The following is a 21,521-nucleotide window of genomic DNA, read 5'->3' as shown; positions in this document are numbered from 1 at the left end:
ACCACTGCACGCTGCTGAGAAATCTCAGTTCAGCCTTGGAACCCTGCTTTAGTTCGCTGGGACATTTTTTGCTTTGATTGGATCCTGCCCCCCCCCCCCCCTTCGACTTGATTGTGTTTGAAGAACAGTATTCCACAGAGGCTGCCTTGGCTCCAGCTCAAGGGATTACGCGCACTGCCTCATTTCAACGGGGCTGTGCTCAGTCTTAAAGTGGCTGTCTCTCTTAAAACAACAATTTTAGCAACCTGCTATCACCGATGTGGAAACGTGGCCGGCTCTCTCTCTGGAGCTGGCGCGAATGGGAGAGAGAGGCCGTGAGAGCCAGTGCAGAGCCTGATCTGATGGGTGTTCCACACTTTTTTCGGACCCCCCCCCCCCGCAGTTCGGCGGTTGTCGGGTTTTTGTTGTCGCTGAGATGAATGTGGGCGACTTGTCCGCCCCTCGCTGCGCCCACGGCAGGGACCTCTCCCAACCCCTAATACTGTGGGAGGAAGGGCTCCCATGCAGGCGGATGATTGATCTCGGGGGTGTCTTTCTTCTGCCCGTGTGAAGAGGATGGCGTCGGCCCACCAGGGTCACCCCCTGGCTTGTGTTGTCTGTTTTGAGGCCAAGTCTAGACTTGTCTGTCTTGAACATGGCTGTGCTGGTTGACTGGGTAGCTGGTATTAGATTCTCTCATTCTTCTGGGAAATAAATGATGCACACGCAGCCGTACACACGCACACACGCACGTACACGCGCGTGCACACACACGCAGTTGGGCTTGCATTATGAATTCTTCTCCTTGTGCGGAGGTCAGAAGCTTCCACTTTGTAACCCCCCAAATGTGCTCTTAGGGCCACGTTTGCTTCGCTGTAGAGCATTTCTGGATGTTTCCTGAAAGAAGGGCGTTGTCTTAACTGCTTAATTAACTGCCGTGCCCTTGGGGACCGAATGGTTCATTTATATTAATCTTGCCAAAGATGAGAAAAGGTGGGTGTTAGGAACTTCTGGCACTTAGATTTACAAAGTTGTTAATTGTGTGATAATTGTATTGGAATACTGAGAGACCTTGAGATTGAGAGTGTCTTTTGCATATGAGTAAATTGCATTGAGACTTAATTTGTCAAACCACAGCAGCTCAAAATAAATTTTCATGTCCTTCAGAAATTTTATTTTTCTTCAAAAGATGACTGAAGGTCATTTGATGAAGTTTTATAACACATTGTCCTCATCTTTTTCAGACTGTGGGAGGGGTGTGGGCTGTGGGTGTTTGGTAAAAAGTTTTCATTGAATAAAGAAATTAAAACGGAATTGGCCTTGTCCTATTCCAGCTAATGACAAAATCCTCCAGACCCACATAATTGGCTTGGTGGTGTCAAGCAGTTGCTTAATTAAAGGTTGCTTTCTCAGCTAGGTCATCCTGGAGGCACCAGCCTGGCTGGTGTAATGTAGCTTTCCTCTCTGAATGCCTGGGCTTGCTGCACTGCAGAGAGACCAGCTAAGACTGAAAGCCAGGATTTGCATGTCATGACATTTAAGATTAATGTAGATTATATGGAGTGATTACTTGCTATCAGATGAATAAACAACCGTTCCATCTTTTGAGGGCAATAAATCACTTTAATATATGGGAGCTGTAGAAGGTGGACAGAGCTCTCCCCTTGGAGCGTTCCTTTTGCCAAGACAGATGTCAGGACAGCGACATTTCCTGGGGATTCTTTTGAGGGAAACGTGTTCTCCCCCCCACCGCCCACTGCACACCACCCCAAGGGGTGGAATTTCGTTGGGCTATAAGTGCAGTGGGAGTATGTGCTGAGAGCATCAGCCCTGCAGTAGATCTCCTATGGCAACCACATCATCTGCTACATCTACTGCACTGTGCTTCTCACATCGCAATGTTAAACCTTAACAGAGAGAGTTCTTTATTTGAAAACCCTACTTTCTGAATTTGGTGTGCATTGAATCTGCCAGCTGTGCAGTTTGAGTTTCTGGATGAAGATGAGAGTGGGGTTAGGACAGGAGGGTGTCTGGCAGGTCACAGAGGGAAGGCCTGTCTTATCTTAGCTTTTTCTCTTTCCTGAGTACCTATTCTTTTGGGATGCCTCCGCTGTGAAATGAAAGAGCAGGAAATGCACTCTTCTCGAGCCGAGAGTGGGAGTCCTTGGGCCGCCAGAGGAAATGGCACCGGCATTTTTAGGGAGTGTTCTTTTCTCTTGCTTCACTCTCCACACTCCCCAGCCCTTTTTAAAATTCATCATTCATTTCATCAGCTCCCCTTCTGTCTGCCTGCACCTTCGCCGATTTCTCATTCTACTTTCTATTGGTCTCTGCTTTGTTCCCTCTGTCCCTCATTCTCTCGATGGTTCTCCGGCTCATTCTCTGATGTTTTTTTTTGGGAAGCTGCTCTGATTGGGCGGTTGAGCAGAGGCAGCTGACAGCGTGGTGGAAGGTGTGCGGGTGGAGGAGGGGTGGAGGAGGGGGGGGGGGGGGGGCGATAAGGCCGTGTGAAAGCTCCTGGCCACTGCGTGCTGCACTCGCACAGGGTCGGGCGGCCCTTTTATCGGACGCGATGCTGAGAAGCCTGTTGAAAAGGTCGCTGACCCCTGGGCCATTCCAGAAGAAAGAATAGAACAGTGGCAAAGTGTCAGGATCTGCCATGCCCCCCCCCCCCCCCCACACCCCCACTCCGACACACAACCCCCACACTGCTTTGTGGCTTTACGGGAGGGGGGGGGGAGGGTGACAGGGCTGACAATGCAGGGCCATTTCCATGTTTCTCCATGACATTTGCTACAGTAAAGCATCTCCCTCTCCTCTGTGGCCTTGCCAGCAATGAGTTGTGACATCTGATACTGGTGGGAGTTCTTGTCCACACAAGAGACTGCGGGCTGCCAAAACCTTTAGAGGGGAATAAAGGTCCAAGAGTAGTGAGAGGTTAACCTTGGAAAAGAAAGAGTAGAGCGTGGTTGTCACGGCGAGGTGCAATAATTCATTTCGGGAGGGACTGCCTTTCTGCTTCCTCTTTCCTGTCCATAAGGGAACTGATTTGCGTATTTTCTTAATTGCAGCCTTCACCCCTTTTCCTTGAATGAGTTGTTATCTGCATCCAGGACCTCTGTGAAATAAAGCTTTTTATTGAGCTCGCTGCTTCTATTGCTCATTTGTGATGCAGTGCAATGTCCAGTGCTGATGTTCCTGTATCAAGCTGGTCTTCTGTAGGCCCAGGCTGTGCGAGTCCAGTGATGTTACACGCAACAGTGTAGGCCAGGCAGCAGTGGACCGATGGCCAGCCGCAGACCTCAGCTCCAGCAGGCCCTCTAATCTGAGCACCACTTTGTAATCTTCCTCCCGAATGCCCTCCCCCACACCTCACCCCCCCCCCCCCCCCCCCCCCCGCCATGGGAACCGCCACCTGTGTCTGTCTCATCGCCCTTCAGGTCAAACAGAATCTTACTCTGAGACCAGTCAGGCCTGCGTCCCTGGGCAGCTTCGTCCGTCTGGTCACGTGATTGACATTGGCAGCGGGGCTTTGCGTTTTGTCAGGTAGTGACGCACGGTCGAAGCTTCTCTCAGTGAGTGCGTAAGTGAGCCCACAGGACTCCAGCCAATAGCGTGGAGCACGGCGGACGGAGCTGGGGGGGGCCTTGGGGGCAGCTGACGTGCGGTGCGTGCTTGGCGGTCCTCCTGGCGCTGTTGCGCCGTGCCACGCGCTGGGGGGGTCGAGGGGGGGTTTGCGCTCTTGCAGGTTCCTGATGCAATCTCTGCTGGCTCTCGCCGAGCGGCCTGGTTTCGTGTTCCAGGCCTGCTTTTATAAATATCGCCCTTATCAGTTCTGCAGTTCGGAGTGCAATAAAGCGGCCAGACACGCACACGCCGCCCCGCCCGAAAACAAAAAGGAGCCAGCGTCCTTCTCCCTCCGCAGCTCGCGCCCGCTCTTCTGTGGGACCGGGGCGGCAGGACGGGGACGCATTGTGGGAAGGTTCTGGGAGGCTTAAAGGTGGTTTTGTTCCCAGTGTGGCTTTCTCGCTGGTAATGGAAGTCTTTAGTGTCCTCCTTCTCCCCCACCCGCTTTATCCCTGCCCCCAGTCAGTTGGGCAGCTGTCACTTAATCCAGCTAATCAGTGAGAGGAGTGTGTGGGAACCGGACTGTCCCCTCACTAACAACACCCTGGGATGGACACACACGCGCGCATATATACACGCACGCACACCCACACCCACACCCACATACACTCACATGCACACACGTGCGCATGCACACATGCATACACACAAGCACAAACACGCACACACACACACACACACACACACGGACATATGCATACACATGCACGCACACACACAAACAGACACAAACTCGCCACTAGTGTACATCAGTGATCCATATACAAGTAAGCGCATACATTCAGGAGCACCTGGTCCTCATATTGCGGCTTGATTCCTGTCTGCGTCATGCAGTTTATGTCTAAGACGCATCTGCAGGACATCTGCGTCAGTGCAGAGTTTTAAGTGTACACTAAATGTAAGTTCGGTCTTTCTCTCTATCAGACAAGTTGAGTGAGCATAGACATAAAATGTAGGCCTGCATTCTCGACTGCGGGGCTGCTTGGCCAGCAGAGGAGTGTTAAATGACTTGGCAGTCTGTTTTTTTTGCGCTGAGTGAAAGTTGGACTGCGTTTCAGCCAATTGATAGTCTCTTTAAAATGTGCGTTTGTCTTTTTGAATGATTATTGGTGGTTATTGTGTATGCACTCAAGCCAGTGTGAGCATACATTATTGCAATGATGGAATAGAGTACTCTTCCCCACTAATGGGTTGTTGTGAATCACTGCTTTCAGAAGTGGCTGCAATTATACTATGCGCATTCATTTTTTTTTGTCATATGCTCTATGTTTACGCCGGTGAATTCTGAGTGAATTGCCTCTGTATCCATAGAGTTATCAGTGTGAGGCCGGCATGATTGTGTGTGTGTGTGTTTCTGTGTGTGTGTGTGTGTGTGTGTTTCTGTGTGTGTGTGTGTTTCTGTGTGTGTTTGTGTTTCTGTGTGTGTGTGTGTGTTTGTGTTTCTGTGTGTGTGTGTGTTTCTGTGTGTGTGTGTGTGTGTGTGTGTGTTTCTGTGTGTGTGTGTGTGTGTGTGTGTGTGTGTGTTTAAATGACATAAATAGTGTTTAAATGGTACTAGCGCTGCAGGTTCCTGTGAATGTCTGACGCGCTGTCCTCTGCTTCTCCTTCAGCGGTCCTACACCCTCATCGTGGAGGCCTGGGACTGGGACAATGACACGCGCAACAGTAAGTACCCCCCATCCCCCACCACCCCTCTCCTTCCTTTTACCGCGGGCTGGAAGGGGGCGCGCCCAGCCGAAAGGGCGAGGAGGCGAAACGCTAGGCCCGCCTTTCAGTGTCCCGGGCCCCCGTGTTTCTCACCGTGAGGCGCTGAGCAGTCTGGACTTGCTGCTTCGAAACACCTGAGGTTCCGTCAGCTGGCTCTCGCGGCACGCCTCTCGAGCGCTCGAGTCTCAGAGCTATGCTGGAATCAAAAGGGATAAATCTCTCGCCGGGCCCAGGCACAGAGGGAGCAGATGGCTCCGCGCACTGTAAAAATGCGGCACATTTTCATGAATGGACATGCCATCTGGTAGCCATTGGACCCAGTTTGTTCAGGTGATGACACACTTCGCTGCAATTCATCCCTTCAAAGCCAGGAAGCTGTCATTTTCTTAGATATATGCCATTTTTTTTGGTTCTATATTCAGTGGGCTATAGATTTTTTTCTACAGATGACGAAAAAAAAAAAAAGTCACCAGCTGTAAACCATCACACAGACCTATGGGGAGGACGTGGGGAGCGTATCTGCCCCTTCCATGGTGACTGTTGTCACGGCAGCTCAGCTTGGCCTATTTCTTGCTTAAGTGCCTCGTGAACGTGTCTGCGCACTGTTGAGTCGGGTTCAAGGCTAGGCAGCCGCCTGTAGGGAATATTTCCCAGATACCCATGTGTCTCTGGCTCACGCGAGTAAGGGATAGAGCAGGTTGTGCATAATGACCCGCCATCATTTCAGGCTTATACGTTGATTCTCTGTCTGCCCTTTTCGCTGGTTGTACAGGCCGAGGATCCGTATTTACCTCCTTTCATACGCCACTGCCCCACGTAGATACTTCAGGGAGGAATGTCTTGCGAAGGAGTTCCTCTGGGGCTGCTGTACCTCCGGGGCGTCTTTCGCAAGAGGCGTCTGAGCTCGGTCTGTAAACAGCGAGCGGCGCGGAGACGAGGGAGCGGGCTCGGCGCGGCGGTGTTGATACGCAGCTGTATCCTGTTTTTCCCCCGAACCCCTCGGTTGTGCGCTCCTGCTCGGCTTTGTTTTCAAGAACTGTCGGGAGGAAAAAAGAGGTTAATTGAGGAATTTAATCTATGCGAGAGAGAGAGGACTGGAGGTAGGCCCCCGTCTTGCACCGGTTCCATTAGAATCGGGGTTATTTTAACTGCAGACGAGATCAATGGGTTGACCTCACCCACCGGTCTGTATATTCCTCTGAAAATACAAATACACATTTCTGTTGCATGAGCTAACAGCTTCCTGTTTTTACTTAATCTCCTTGAGTCTCAGACAAAGGCGTTTGAATATTCTGGGAAACAATACAAAACCGTTTCCCGCAGAGTGAGAAAATGCCCCGCAGTACTGTATGTCCTGCAGGGTTTGTGGACCACAAGAAAAACTAGAAGACATTCTTTTGAAAGGCTAGAACTTAAGAATGTAGCCAGGCTAAAAATAGGTCAAAAACAGGTGTCTTCCAACAAAGTTACCAAGGCATTTTCCTTACAGCAACTGGTCAGTAATTGAGCAGTCCTGGGACAGGCAGGGGAGACTGTTATTAATATGTCAGGCCTTGCCTCATTGCCACCACTGCAAAACCCCTCTTAAACTGTTAGAAAGCAGAGGGGGATGGGGCGGCTGTGATTTAGAGCTTAGCATTGCGTTGACCCCACTCATTCCTGCTTTCGGGTTTATAGAACCGCAGTCTGTCCTAACCTGTTCCTCGCTCTGCTGCTGGTGGTGTTCACGGTCAGGTCGAGGGGGTTAAGGGGGTCCGTTTGTTGGTGGACGCCGTCCTTCGTCACCTGTGACAGTGCGTCTGGCCGATGCCTGTAGGTCAGCGGTGTGCGGCGAGCGGCTTATTGTTTGTCCAGGGGAGGCCAGCGGATCTCCGTAATCCCTCCCTTTACAATTCCCCTCTGCCCCCATTTTCTCTCCAAACACAGACCGCGTCCCGGCCCCGCCTCTCTCTCCTGGCTGCCGGGCAATTAGGGAAAGGTCCAGCGTTCTGTCACGAGCTGTAGCGTTTTCGCAATGTGAAATTTTTAAAATTATTTTTGTCTGCCTGTAAAGGTGAGGAGGCCTAGTGCCATTAGGCAACATCTGAGGAGTAATAATGAAAAAGAATGGCCTTCAGCCAGAACAGTGGTTCAGCCTTTTTGCTGATCATGCCTTCAGGGCTGTACCTTTTTAAGCGTTTTCTTTCTGTCGATGCGCAACCACCGAACAACTGGGAGAGAGAAACGAATGAAGAAGGAATACTGGGGCGACATAGCTCAGGAGGTAAGAGCGGTTGTCTGGCAGTCGGAGGGTTACCGGTTCGATCCCCGCCCTGGGCGTGTCGAAGCGTCCCTGAGCAAGACACCTAACCCCTAACTGCTCTGGCGAATGAGAGGCATCAATTGTAAAGCGCTTTGGATAAAAGCGCTATATGAATGCAGCCCATTTACCATTCACTGTGTGACCGTGCGCGCCAGCTTTTCGAGAACAGGAATTTGGAGCTGCGCTCGTCCTGCTGCTCGGTCGAGCAGCGCCTCCTGCTCAGTGTGGGAATTCTGGTGCCGCGGTCGCCGTGCAGGTTTCCTCCCTCCGGGAGACACTAGAGGAAGGAGAGAGAGAAGGACGGCGCGTAGGTCGGGGTTTTAGAGCGCGCGCGGGGCGCTGCTGTAGAGCTGCGGATGGCTCCGGACTGTGAAAAGGTGTGACGCACTTCTGCAGAGAAAGGGCCGTACCGGGAAGCTGTTTTATGGGAGCCCCATTCAGCAGAGCCTTGTTAGACTGCCACTCCGGGTGACTCTCCGGCACAACACCTGCTACCGGAACGAACGTGAGGGGACGGCTGTCAGGGGAGAGACGCAGATCGCCTTTGGGAATGTGTGTGAAAGAGCCTGTTATTGCTTCGTTTGTAAGAGCCAGAAACCCTTGGGGAGACACACAACTCCCGCCCCCCCCTCTCCCTTCAACCAGTAGTGAGTGAGCCATTATGTGCTTTTCAGAAGGAACCATCGCTGAAATTAGAATAGATATGTTAGTTCGCCTGTCATCTCGGTGGAGCCAGGTCACCCGGCCTTGCAGCTGAAATAGCTTTTCGGCGGAGGGTGTCACGTGTTCTCCGAATGCGCTGCTCCGTCTTCACGGGTGGGACCGCGGGGTGTGGCCAGTCCCCCCCCTCCAGCCCCCCCCCCCTCCATGCCCTGCGGTAGGCATGTGACAGGCGTGTGAAAAATCTGGTCTTTCTCTTTCCGTGCGTATGACATCAGATCCATGGTTACCTCGCCCCTGCTAAGTGGTTAACCCTTTCAGCGCTGCGCTCCTCTGCCACACGCTAGTGCTAAAGGCGTCGCACGCGGGCTCTAGCCTCCCGCTGCTGCCGCGCTGCGGGCCTCTTATTATTTTGAGCGGTTCCTTGACCTGCGCCGCGCTGGGCCTGCGGGGGCGGCATGCCGGGCCGACGCTCGGGGAGCCTTTATTTAGCCCCGGTTTAAGAGGCGCGCGGAGAGGGAGCCGGCGCCGCCGTCAGGGCCCGCTCACGGACCTGCCGCGAGCGTCACAGGAATTCAGCGGTACAAGCACAGACAGGTGGCGCTGACACTGGGGCTGTGCACACGCACTCCAGTCTCATACACATTCACACACACACACACACACACACACACGCACGTACACGCTCAGTCTCATACACATTCACACACACACACACACACACACTCACACACACACACACACACTCACACACACTCACTCACACACACTCACTCACACACGCACGTACACGCTCAGTCTCATACACATTCACACACACAAACACCACACACACACACACACACTCACACACATCACTCACCCTGCACGTCAGCTCAGTCTCATACACATTCACACACACACACACCACCACACTCACACGCACTACACCTCATCTCATACCATTCACACCACCACGTCAGTCTCATACACATTCACACACACATGCACATTCACACACACGCACGTACACGCTCAGTCTCATACACATTCACACACAGACACACATTCACAACCACACACACACACACGCTCACTCACACACACAAACATGCACTCACACATTCACATACACTCACACGCTCACAAATACACACAACCACACACACACACACACACACACACACAAAATATATATAGACACACACAAACATGCACGTGCGCACACAGTGTTGTGACGCAAGAGAAGGCATGAAGCTGCTCGCCCCTGTTTAGAGGTTAGTGTTCCAGATCAGAATTCTGGCAGGCGTTGGAAACGTGCGGGCTGCTGGCCACACGCTCCTGTTCCTACACCGCTGCCCCGGCCATGACCACAAATCCACAGCATGGCATGCAGCGGGCAGACCTTAGCCTGGAACCCATTCAATCTGATACGAGGTGTGACCCATCAGCTCACTTCCCAGTGTTTGGAGAGCGCGTCCTCGTGCGTTGGGTGCCGGTGGCGTTTGGGTCACGCAGAGTGAATGGGGGGGCCATTGTGACCAATGGGGACGCGTCCGCGCCCCACCGTCTACATAAAGCCAGTGAGTGCATCACCTTGTTAAGCCATTAATTACTGACTTGTGCCTTTTTTTTCCACTGATGTCTGCCCGCTAATTACTGTCCCGGCAGCTGCCCAGCTACCGCCCGCCACTTGATTATCCACGCTGGGCTGGCGCTGGTGTGCGCGCCCACTTCCACAGGACCGGGGCCTCCAATTACTGGAGCCCAGCTGTGCGCGGGTTCGAGCGGCCTCAGGAAAAGGGCCTGTTGCGCGCTGTTTACCCGGCAGGAAGCTGGCTGGACGGCTCCGTGTTTAGACACAAAACAAAGCGGGGCTCGCTGGGCCTGCGCCATTGTTCTTTATCTGGAAGCGCCAGGGCTATTTCTGTTATTGTTTCTTAATTCTTCGGACATTGTCATTAGACGGCGAGGAAGGTGCCGGCGGAGGGGGAGGGACGGGGGGGTGAGAGGGAGGGAATCACAGGCCCCTGATTTTCCACCGCTGAAACTCGCGGCCTCAATTCTCCCCTGTGATAAAAAACGTCTTTCTTTGTCGGAATCGCCTTAGGTTATACTAGCCATACTTAAAAAACGGCGCGGTTCGATCATTTACGCTAGAAAATAGGGTCGTTTCAACCACGAGTTGTGGTTTCAGAGAATTCACCGCTTTCCAGGCTTACAGAAAAGCTTTTTTTTACGACGGAGAAGGTGTAAAACCGAGTCCGCCACGAGGGCCTTGAATTGCGGCCCGAAACGCTGATTATCCGACTCTGGACTCGACGCCCGCTCTGATTGTGGAGCGCGGCGGCGGCGGCGGCGTGTGCGCTGCAGCGCTCGCTGCCTGCTCTCCCTGGTAACAGGCGCCTCTCAAAGTGTCTCCTTCAGCGCTGAGAGCACATGATTGGCCTGTATTTTTATATCTAATAGCAGGAAATTAACTGGAGACGTGAGTGCTGCAGCTTGCAGGTGGGAGAGAGAGAGAGAGAGAGAGAGAGAGAGAGAGAGAGAGAGACAATTGATCTGTGGCAGACGGTTGGATCCTTTAATGTGCCGAACCCTTCTGTGTTTGCTGCGGAACGCAACGCCGTTTCTTTTAATTCTGTTAAAGCGAGCGACTCCGCGGCGCAGGACTGACTTCCCCCTCGCTGCTTCTCTCCTTTTTAAACGCCGTGGCGACGGGCCGCTTTCGCGGGGGGTGGTTTGTGGGGCCGGTGCGGAAAGCTATGAAGGTCAGACGTTCTGGGGGATCCCAGTGGTGGCAGGAGCTGGCCCGGGGTGGGAAGAGGAGGCGGAGGCGGAGGAGGCGGAGGAGGAGGAGGAGGAGGAGGAGGAGGGTACGCCTTGAATAACGCTGGTCGAGGGCACTGTTAAAGCCAGGCCCTGTGATTAATGTCTCTGTCAGAGTCCGATCCTTCCGTCGGCCTGCATGGTGGTCCCCTCCACCCTTTTGTTTACACCTCTTCTATTGAGCGCCTCTGGATGCAGTGGGTGCACGTGTCCTCTTTGACTGGGCCTGTGTATACGCTGGGGGTGGGGGGGGGGGGGGTATTGGTGCAGGGGCGGGGGGGGGGGGGAGGGGGTCCTCAGAGGGGTTTACTTTGAGCCTGTGCCCTGGGTTCTGTTCTCAAACTGCAGGCTGGTCCCTGTTTTTCCACCGCTTGAGGAAAAGCAAAGGCCCTTCCGATCCCAGTTTGTTACAGTGTCTTATTATTTCCTCCTTGGCTCCAAAGTAGGCAGAGCTGGATTTCCTGTGAAGGAAGGACCAAGAGAGAAAAAGCTAAAAAAAAAAGAAAGAAGAAATGGCTCTCACATAGCAGGGACGTTGAGATAAAGTTTTATTCAACAACCTAATGCAGTCCAGAACCTCCACCCTTGTGTTTGCGTTTATTGTGTTTTTTACAATTTTGGAAGGAGATCTAGGTTTGATCCAAAATAGCCTTTTCTGATCTTGACTAGGTAATACACGTTCCCAATTCTTAGCATTCTGTTTCTTTTTTGTTAACTCCCGTCCAGACGATGGCCTGCTGATCGAGCGGAACATCCACAAGGGGATGATGAACCCCGGGGACGAAGGGCAGACCATCCAGCACAACGGCCCCATCGCCAGCTTCAACTACACCATCCGCGTCAGGTGCGACGAGAACTACTACAGCATCAAGTGCAACAAGCAGTGCCGCCCCCGCGACGACTACTTCGGCCACTACGTGTGCGACCAGTTTGGGAACAGGGGCTGCATGGAGGGCTGGATGGGTCCGGACTGCCGAACAGGTAAGCGGGACGCCGCGGCCCTCTCCATGCGCCGGCTCGCCGTGGCAACACACACAAACTCAGCTTATTTGTTGAAATATCTATTCGGCGTAAAGTAACTCTGTGTCTTGTGTGTGGGAACTGCTTGCCTACAGTACAGGCTCCACAGCGCAGTGATTGTGTGCTACTGTATGCGCTGGGACACAGAAGCGCGGAGCACGCAGGCACACTTAGCCTAGCCTCAGGCGCTCTGACTTGCTGTCCTCACGCGCAAACCTCACAGGGTGGGCTATTCTGCAGTTTCCATTAACAGGCCGCCTCACAAAGGACCCCCGGGCAGGGTAATTTATGGATGTGGCCCAGTGTTCTCCGCAGGTCTCTGCTTTTTACAGCCTGCCAGCTAATCTGTCCCCCTTTCAGTGCTGCGGCCGACGCCTCCCGCGGAAGGGTTTAGCGGGGGGGCTCGGCGCTCGCTGCGTTCAGAGCGCGTGGTGCCATTTTCCCCTGGCCTGAGGTACTCCTGGGCCTGGCCTCCCTGGTGATCGGATACACGCGTAGAGGAGAGGCCGTGTGTGAGCGTCAGCCCGGGCCGGTGCTCTGACGCGAGGGCGGGGTATGGGGGGCGGGCCAGCGGCCCGGTGCAGGAGAAAGGGTCGGTCCTCCGCGAGCGTTTCGGCAGTCGGGCGGTAAATCATCGGCCCGGCCTGTAAAGAGAGGGAGGAGAAGGGGGCCGTAAAGCGCCGGGTTTCACAATGGCTCCCATGGATTCACGCGTCGTGTCAAACATGTAGGAGTTTAAAAAAAAAAAAAAGTAATAAACAAACCACCCCTCCTCACTGCCTTTTTTTTTCTTCTTCTTCTCCTTCTTCGCAGCTATCTGCAAGCAAGGCTGTAACCTCCTCCAAGGGGGCTGCGCGGTGCCTGGAGGATGCACGTAAGTCAGCGTTTCCTCACCACGCTCGCACTGAATTTCACACCTCGGAAGGCGGCTTCCTGGTGAAGCGCCGTCCCCTGCCTGTTTCCAAGCCTTTCTGTCTCCATGCGAGCGCTTTGGGAGGGTGCGGCAGTAACAAGCAGCTTCAGTGTAAACCGTACTGTAGAATGTAGCATTTAGCCATGCGCTGCTTGCAAAACATACAGCGCGTCAAAATTTGATTCTCAAACACTTTTTGTATGCGTTTGTACTTTTATTGAATACTGCAAATAATGCATTAATATGAAAAAAATATCTCTGTGGGCGTTGCTTTGAATATAAGTAGCAGCAGGCTAGTTAGTCGCTGGATGGAGTTATGGGTTGCTTACTAGCTATGTAGCTGCTTTTAATGAATAAATAGCCTCGCTAACTTGCATGGCAGTTGGATAGCCTACTCTTACTTACTCTTATTTGCTAATGCATCTCTTGGTTAAAAGAGACTTAAAATGAATTCCCTAAGAGTGATGAAATCTTTCCAGAAGTTCAAATGAGTAATTAGTAATAAATATCTGCTTACATAGCTGTCGTATACTAGATTGGTCTCTAAATATTCCATGCTATGAAATTAACTGTGGACTGTAACTGAATTCCAGCAACCACTAACCATAGTCCCTGTTTTAAACATGCAATACTAAGCTGGTAATGATTGGCAGTGTTTGTCGTGAATGCTCAATGTGATTAATATGAGTGTTTAATTACAGAGAATGATTAATAGGCTGGATCATTTCTTCTGTTTTCATCCAGTGATATAATTATTCTGTTGCCAACTGATTTTAAATGAAATTCCTGCCTTCGGGCTCTGAAAGGGTAGGAGGTGATCCACAGAGGCTAGAAAGACTTCTTAGTTGTGCACTTCTTAGTTATCTTTCTTTGATATGTCGTGCAATCGTGACATTTCCTCAGTATAGACTTATTTCTTCACTGAAATAATTTTTTATATATATTTTTTTGCCTCGCATGCTAACACCTCCTCTGGCCGGTAGCGGTAGCTGTCAGTACCGTGGTGGCTGTTCATTCAGTTCAGTCGGTGAATGAGGGGTTCTACGGCTGCTGCGTTCAGTCCCTTCCAAAAATAGCCGCACATTACTAGTCTCCCCGTTTGACGAGTTTGATGGCGTGGCGGCGTGTTTGACCTCTCTGCGCATACTGATGCTGCGTAAATCATTGAGCTAGGTGCTCTTTCAGCTCTCATAAGTGCTTCAGAGTTTTTCTGTTCTTCCACAGTTCACCCCCAGCGACCACTCTCATGTGCTGCTTTTTGTTTTGCCTTTAGCCTGGTACTTCACACTTTTGCCACTTTGCATTTGTGCTGGGAAAGTTTTGTATGACTTTATGCATGTACCGCTTAGTGTTCGGATGGGCGTGTTTGGTTGTGTGTCTATTCAGGCATGTTTTTGTCTGGGTTTATTTGTGTTGTTTTTGTGTATTTGTTTGTGTGTGTACGGTGCACGAGTCCTTGCTTTGTGTATACGTCAGTGTCATAAAAGACTGAAAAGCCTGGACTGCTTCCGCGTCACAAACTAAGAAGAGGGCAGACAGAGGAGGAGTTTGTGGGTTTAGTTATGGACTGGCTTTAGAGCATCTGACACTGTTGGGACATGGAACCCTTGGGTTAGATTTGTAATGGGAGTGGCAAGAGTGGGTGGTCCAACAGTCTCACTAAAGCAAAGATCTGAACATAGCAGACCTATATATTTTAACCCATCACACATCCACCCTTCAACAATCATTATTCTTACATTTGCAGCGAGAGATCTGAGGTTATTTTAAGCCCTATTATGCAAATGATTAAGTAACAAGTTGATTGTTTACTGGCTGAGGGGTGAAGGAGAGGGGGGGAGTGCCTTCCCCCACCCTATGTGGAACGGAGTCTGCATCCCCAGTCCCAAGAGCTATTGTTCCCCTTCCTGTTCCAGGGCTGCAAACAGGACTGTTTTTCATGCGGACTGTGTTTCCTTTCCTTAAACGATGTGCTGGGCCTGTTCTGCCTACGCCACCGTCTCCCATTATATCTTCCTGTCTTGGGCCTGTTTTGGCTGACGCTTCCCTGCCGCGAGTGTAGGAGGATCCACTTCCTCTCCAACAGGAAGTGTTGTGAAGCAACCCTGCTTCCTTGTCATCTACCTGTCAGTTGGAGGGTTGCTTAGGTGAGAATTCCTCAGTCCACATTCTCGAAGGAGCACTGGCAGCACTAAGCCTTTAATCCACTATCATCTTCCATGCTCCCTCGCGCTCCTCCGCGTGCGCTCAGAATTCTTCGCCCTCACGGCAGATGGTCACGTATGTGATTAGAGTTACAGTCTCCGTGTTGGAAATAATTTCCACTCATCGGTTTCCCCGTTCTGATCAGTTTGGAATCCCCAGCTGAAAGACTGGATTTGGGTGGTTAACAGTTAGAGCCGTGCTTAGCTTAGCTCCTGTAACCTGTTGGGATGATATGCGCTATCCCGGAATTGGGAATTGTCTCGTTCTCTGGATACGGCGGGAGTGTGGTGGAGTGATTATGTGCTTGGGTACAGTTAATCTACCCCACAACTCATGTGTTGCACTTCTGTTAGCTTCTGTTAAAAAGACCTTAAATACATTACTCACCCTGTTTCATGTTTTAAGTTTGGAAATGGATTTTGCAGTCTCACATACTTGTCGAAACTAGGGTCAAAACCTCTGAATGAAATTTCTGAGCATCATTTGTTATATTATGTTGTATTTATGGCTCAGAATGTTCAGAGGAACACGAGCATCTGGCAAAGCAGTTATAAGAAGGTTGACGATCTGTAAATTCCACCCAGGAAGACGCCTCCAAAAGTGGAGTGTTCTCCTTATCAGTTTCCCAAACAGGAAGTGGAGATGTGGTTATGTTTAGTACCTGTTAATGGAGGAAGTGACAAGGCCTAAGAGGAAGGAGTGACTTGCTTCCTTTCCACCAAAACATGGTAGCACGAATCCCACATAGCCACCTCCTTAGAAGGTAAACAAGCTGTACACCTATGAGTCTGCAGAGCGAGTGACGAGTTCTCCATCCATCCGAGACCCATAAAGAGGTGGTTTAGATGAAATGCCTCTTCAGCCAATCAGCTCTTATAATTCCTTTGCCAGGTTGTGTTTTACCATTTTGACTGCAAACCAAGTCATTAAACACTGGGAGGTATCGCCATGGGGATTTTGTGTGTGTGTGCCTTGTGCAAAAGTACATGCAAACTCAGGATTAAAAAAATAAAAAATTAATTGGCTTCTTGATGGAAATGCCAGAGGAATGTAATGTGCCTCAACACATGATCTTGTGTTGAATGAGTTATTTGTCAGCTTGGAACATAACATCCTTTTCCAAGAGTAAAACCTGGCGACCGATTAAGCCCAAAATTGCAACCGCATCTCAAGTTCACAATGGGCATTCACTCACTTTCATGTGATACCAGCAAGTTGTTTCCAAGCAACTACGGGTGAGCTGTGTTTTTTGGTGTAAATATATACACTCTCTTTTTGTCGACTGAAAAAAAATAAGCTTGGTAAATATCTGAGGCACTTGGTTTCAGGGGGCTATTTTGGAGACACACAGTTGTTTTAAGGGGGAACTGCTGATGGGTCCTTGGGTGACTGTGATAGATGTGTTGCATATCCCATTCTGAGCATGTCTTTGTCTGTGCTCCCTCACAAACCATGTTCAGCTCCTTCCCGCTGTTGGTGCACTTCACCAATAAGCACTCCTGCTCCGCCCCCCCCCACCCCCCCACCCCTTCCACCTCCCCACGCACACACACACCCCCTCGTCCCATTAGTCACACACCAGAACAGAACATTCCTTTGAAGTGCTCATGAAAGTTGAGAGCACCTAATTCCTCTTAATCTTATTTTATACTGTCTCGGGTTGGGACATCACTTGACCAGATTGTAGCAAATGCAGCGTGGCCTCTGTGCAGGGTTTGGGAGACCTCGCGTTTTCGACCGGCAGCTGGAGCTCGGCTGGGCCCGACGCGGAGAAAAAGTGGCTTAAAATAGTGCGTAGAGAATTGACAAGACAGCTGGGGCCGGCCGTACCGCTGGCCTTGGAATAACAGAGTGCTGCCGTAAACCAACTGATTAGCTAACCCTTCACCGGCCCGTGCTCAGTCACCTCTCCCCCGGCCACGCGACATGGAAACAGGCTTAACCTTTGCCGCCTGGGAATGTCCCTTTCTTCTAAGATTAGGATCCGGGAGTCGGTGCTGGGCGCGGTCAAGACGGTCTTTTATTTGACGTTCGGTAGATAACCATCGGCGGCGCCCTCCCGGCGCTTCGGCCCAGGTGCACGGCCGCAGGGCGGCGCTTTGGCCCTGCTGCGGGACCCCGTCCTGATCTCTCTGCTCCCTGCGTCTCCCAGGTGTAACTACGGCTGGCAGGGCCCGTTCTGCGACGAGTGCATCCCTTACCCGGGCTGCATTCACGGGACCTGCTCCAAGCCGTGGCAGTGCAGCTGCGAGAAGAACTGGGGAGGCCTGCTGTGCGATAAAGGTGAGACGGTTTGACGCCGACAGGCGCGATGCAATGGAGCATGGGAACTGTAGTTTAAACGTCTTAAGCGGGACACATGAAATGGAGTCTAGGAGTTAGTTCAGGTGCTGTAGTGCACGTCCACTGCTGCACTTGTAATCGGCGGCCGTAATGGGTGAATGAAGCAGCACCTGGAGTGGAACTCAGTAACCTGATCTGCGGGGAGCCCTTCATCATGGAGAGCTAGTGCGGACTAAATCCCGTGGAGGCTAAATCCTTTGGCTTCCTCTGTGTTTATTTATTTACTGTTTGTGCTGAGCCCCGCTCAAAAAGTCGCAGTGGGAATGCGTGGGGCGGGCAGTTGACCACAGAGGCCTTTGTGATGATTTATGGGCTGCTGTTCTGGCTGGGTGGGAAGGGGGATTAGCTACATGCCTGCTCTGGGGTAGGGTGGGGGTGGGGTCAGGGATGAGAACAGTGGACTAGGGCCCCGCTCACGGCAGATTTTGTGTGTGTGTGTGTGTGTGTGTGTGTGTGTGTGTGTTTAGATCTGAACTACTGTGGGACCCATCACCCCTGCGTGAACGGAGGGACCTGCATGAACACGGAGCCGGACGAGTACCACTGCGCCTGTCCCGACGGGTACTCGGGCAAGAACTGTGAGATCGGTGAGAGCCTGCCGTCGGCACCCAGAAAGCCTCCCTCGGTGCCGGGGGGCCTCGGTTAGCTCCCCCAGGCCTTCCGTTCCCCATCCAGGGGGGCTCCTCTCTCGGCCGTCTGCGCGGGCCGCGGCGCTTCTGTCGCTAACGCACGCCCCGTCGTTTTGTGCTTTTCTTTTTTAGCGGAGCACGCCTGCGTGTCCAACCCCTGTGCCAACGGGGGCACCTGCCACGAAATACCGTCTGGGTTCGAGTGTCAGTGTCCGCCGGGCTGGGGGGGAGCCACTTGTGCCAAAGGTGAGTTCCCCCTCCCTGCCCTCCTCTTTTGTTGTTCCCCGGGAGCGCCGCTCGGCTGGCTCTCCGACGAACCCCGCACATCAAAGCCGCGCTCCCCTCCCCCAGTCGTGTCGAACCAGATGTACCCATTCACCGCGGGCCCCGCAGGAGGGCCTGCATGCTGGGCGCATCGCTCTAATGCTGGCAGGCCCTCCACACAGCGGGGTCCCTCAGCAGAATTCAGTGGAAGGGGCCGGGATTAAAGGGAAATGATACTGATCATGCAGATGAGGGGATTTGCATAATCTTTGCTGACTTTGAACCAACCTGTGTTTGGCTTTATAAACGCCACGGCCCGGTCACTGGTGCTCCATCTCATTCTGGGACGCTTGCTGGGTTTTTTCTTTTTCTTTTTTTTTTTTTTTGTTTTTATAAACCCCTTGCCCCCGTCTGCCCCCCCCCCCCCCCCCCCCAGCTCTGAGAGCACCACGGCACATCTGGGGCCGAGGCAGCATCGTCATGGCAACACAGGATCTTCTGGTGGAATTCCCCGCTATCCCACAACAATCCCCCCCCCCCCCCCCCACCCCACCCAACCCCACCCCACCCCACCCCACCAATCCACAAGGGTGCTGCCTCCCCCCCTTTTCCCAGCGCTCCATTACAACACAATGTGCACTGGCAGGGTGGGCGTGGCCAGCTGCCGAACCAAACTCCTGTTTATCTGACGCTTCCCCTCCCCTCCTCTGACCGGGAGCTCTTCCCCAGAACGCAGTGTCTTTGTGCCTTCACCAGAAGTGTAAGGACTGAGGTTTAATCACTGTTAATCTGCTGGACCTGGATTATGCAAAGGGATAATCGTGTTACAGTGTGAAGTCAGAAACACGGTCTCACAAAAGTGTAAGTCTCTTATCTGGAGCACTGCCACTGGGTTAGTATAATAGCAGGGGATGCTCTTTCTTGAAGTAGCATTAAATGAAGTAGCTTTGTTTTAAAAGTATTAGATAAGCCGTGCCTCGGCTACCTCTAGGGCGCTGGGAGAAGCAGCTCACACACATACACACACACACACACTTACACACACACACACACTCACACGTACACACACGCAGACACACACACGCAGACACACACACACACAGGGTCTGGGCAGCCTTTGTGTGGCATAATAGCACCTATTTTAGCATTCTGAATGTAAAATGTGAATGTGTGAATGTGCATTAAAAACGGTGTCAAACGCTTGAATATTCCACTCCCATTTCCATTTAGATTTTATCGCCTGGAATCGCTCCAGTTTTATCACTCCAGTTCTATTAAATGGAGCTTCACGTGCCTCTGATGACATTTTATATTTGAGGAGAGGCATGTCCTCAGTTGTCAAGGCACATGACTGTGTATATATGTACTGTATATATGTGTGCGCGTGCAGGGCAGTGACAGTGTTTTGGTGTGTATTTCAGACACGGACGAGTGTGCCTCTAACCCCTGCGACAAGGGCGGGACCTGCATAGACGGCGAGAACAGTTTTGAGTGCCTCTGCCCCCCTCAGTGGGCTGGGAAGACCTGCCAATTAGGTAAGACCAGGGAGGAGCCCTCCTGCTTGGACACACAGGGTTGTGAAATGGCTCGTGTTCTAATGTCAGACTAGAGTGTTGATTGCATGTTTTATTTAATGTGTTCCTTAATCATATGCCAGCCAATGGACCGGCTCGCTTTTTGGTGTGCACCCCCCCCTCCCCCCTCACCATATTAAGCCCATATTGCCACAGAGTTCTAATTTGAACGGGCTGCATGGAGAAAGCTGGATATTATCTGCAACCCGATACCGGCGACTTGAGTAAAGCTATAAATAATGCACGGCCTGGCAACTGCTGGCCTTGGGACTAAATTTAAAACGACAGGGGGTTATCTTTGGGTACGGACCGGGGAGAGGTGGGGCGGAGGAGGGGGAAGGCATTTTCACTCGGGTCCTACCCCAGGGCACAATTTGCGGAGGAAGCGGAGCTGGAGAGGAAACGCTTTATAACCTGTAAACAAGCTCAGGGATAGATTCAAGACCGGGGCTCGGCTTACGGGCCGAGCTCTGGGCCCGTCTCCCCTTACAGCCATTAGGCACTACCTGAACACCAGCGTCCGGTTTCATAGAGAGGACAGGTGCGCCTCAGGGAAATGATTTGCACATTGATGCACCCTCCTGAATATTTTAAGCCCTAATAAGCGTGAGGTCTTTGATGGGCTTGGAGGGCTCGCCGCCCCCTTCTCTGTTTTTCTATAGAAAATGAGCTCCTGTTTCCCAGCTGCTGGTATGCCTGAGACTCTAATGAGATTTGAGAGAATAATTCATTCAGGAGGGGGCGGGTAGGTTGGTGAAAGGAGGGGTGGGGTGGGGTGGGGGGGCTTAGGGGGGAAAGGTGTATCGCCCTGCTGGAGCTTCTTTGAATGGGTTCATCGAAAGTTGACGGGCCTGCTCTTGGAACAGCAGTGATGCAGGAGAGACATGGTGTCGGTGTTCAGTGTCAGTGTTCAGCGGTGCTCTGTTGACCCTCGCTGTGGTGCTGCCTGGTGGTGGTGGCTGGGGACGCTGGTACTCAAGCCTCTCTCTCCCTCTCTGTCTCTCTCCCTGTGTCTCTCTACTTTACAGATGCTAATGAGTGCACTCTCACTCCGAACCCTTGCCATAATGCTTACTCTTGCAAAAACTTAATTGGTGGATATCATTGTGACTGCTTACAAGGATGGGCTGGACAAAACTGTGACATCAGTCAGTATCAGTTGTTATCGTGCCACTATCTTCTTGCTCAAATCTTTGGGCAGAGCCTTCTCCCTCTGTTCTAGCTGAAGCTTGCTTTCGATAGATGCCAAATTCTTATGTGGCTGAATTGTACATCAATTCCTATGTCTGACAAGGCAACAGCATTTGTTAAAATGCACTGCTTAGCAAGTGGGTTTTCGCTTTACAGAAAAATCACGTTTCAGTCTTTCAGGGGAATTGTGCAATTGTATAACCAGGCAGCTTTAGTGCATGCGATTAACAGCACCGTTTGTCCGGAGTTCTCGCAACTAAATGGGTGTTTTCCTTCTGAGCGTGCATGTAGTATGTTCT

General features: G+C 51.8%; 1 protein-coding gene across 2 annotated transcripts in view; it reads left to right on the top strand.

Moving 5' to 3' along the window:
- The window catches only part of jag2b (jagged canonical Notch ligand 2b), a 44,748-nt gene that overhangs the window by 8,689 nt on the left and 14,538 nt on the right, over positions 1-21,521 (top strand). The window contains exons 3-10 of one of the 2 annotated variants that reach the window (XM_064324370.1): positions 5,217-5,271; positions 11,810-12,064; positions 12,917-12,977; positions 17,374-17,504; positions 18,032-18,151; positions 18,326-18,439; positions 19,879-19,992; positions 21,060-21,179. In XM_064324370.1, coding sequence (XP_064180440.1) covers positions 5,217-5,271; positions 11,810-12,064; positions 12,917-12,977; positions 17,374-17,504; positions 18,032-18,151; positions 18,326-18,439; positions 19,879-19,992; positions 21,060-21,179 — 970 coding nt within the window. The remainder of the gene's footprint in view (positions 1-5,216; positions 5,272-11,809; positions 12,065-12,916; positions 12,978-17,373; positions 17,505-18,031; positions 18,152-18,325; positions 18,440-19,878; positions 19,993-21,059; positions 21,180-21,521) is intronic. The other variant, XM_064324377.1, reaches the window with a different exon arrangement.

This window comes from Anguilla rostrata, chromosome 1 (assembly GCF_018555375.3).
Source record: "Anguilla rostrata isolate EN2019 chromosome 1, ASM1855537v3, whole genome shotgun sequence".
Taxonomy (NCBI): Eukaryota; Metazoa; Chordata; class Actinopteri; order Anguilliformes; family Anguillidae; genus Anguilla; species Anguilla rostrata.
This window is presented reverse-complemented; position numbering and strand designations above follow the sequence as displayed.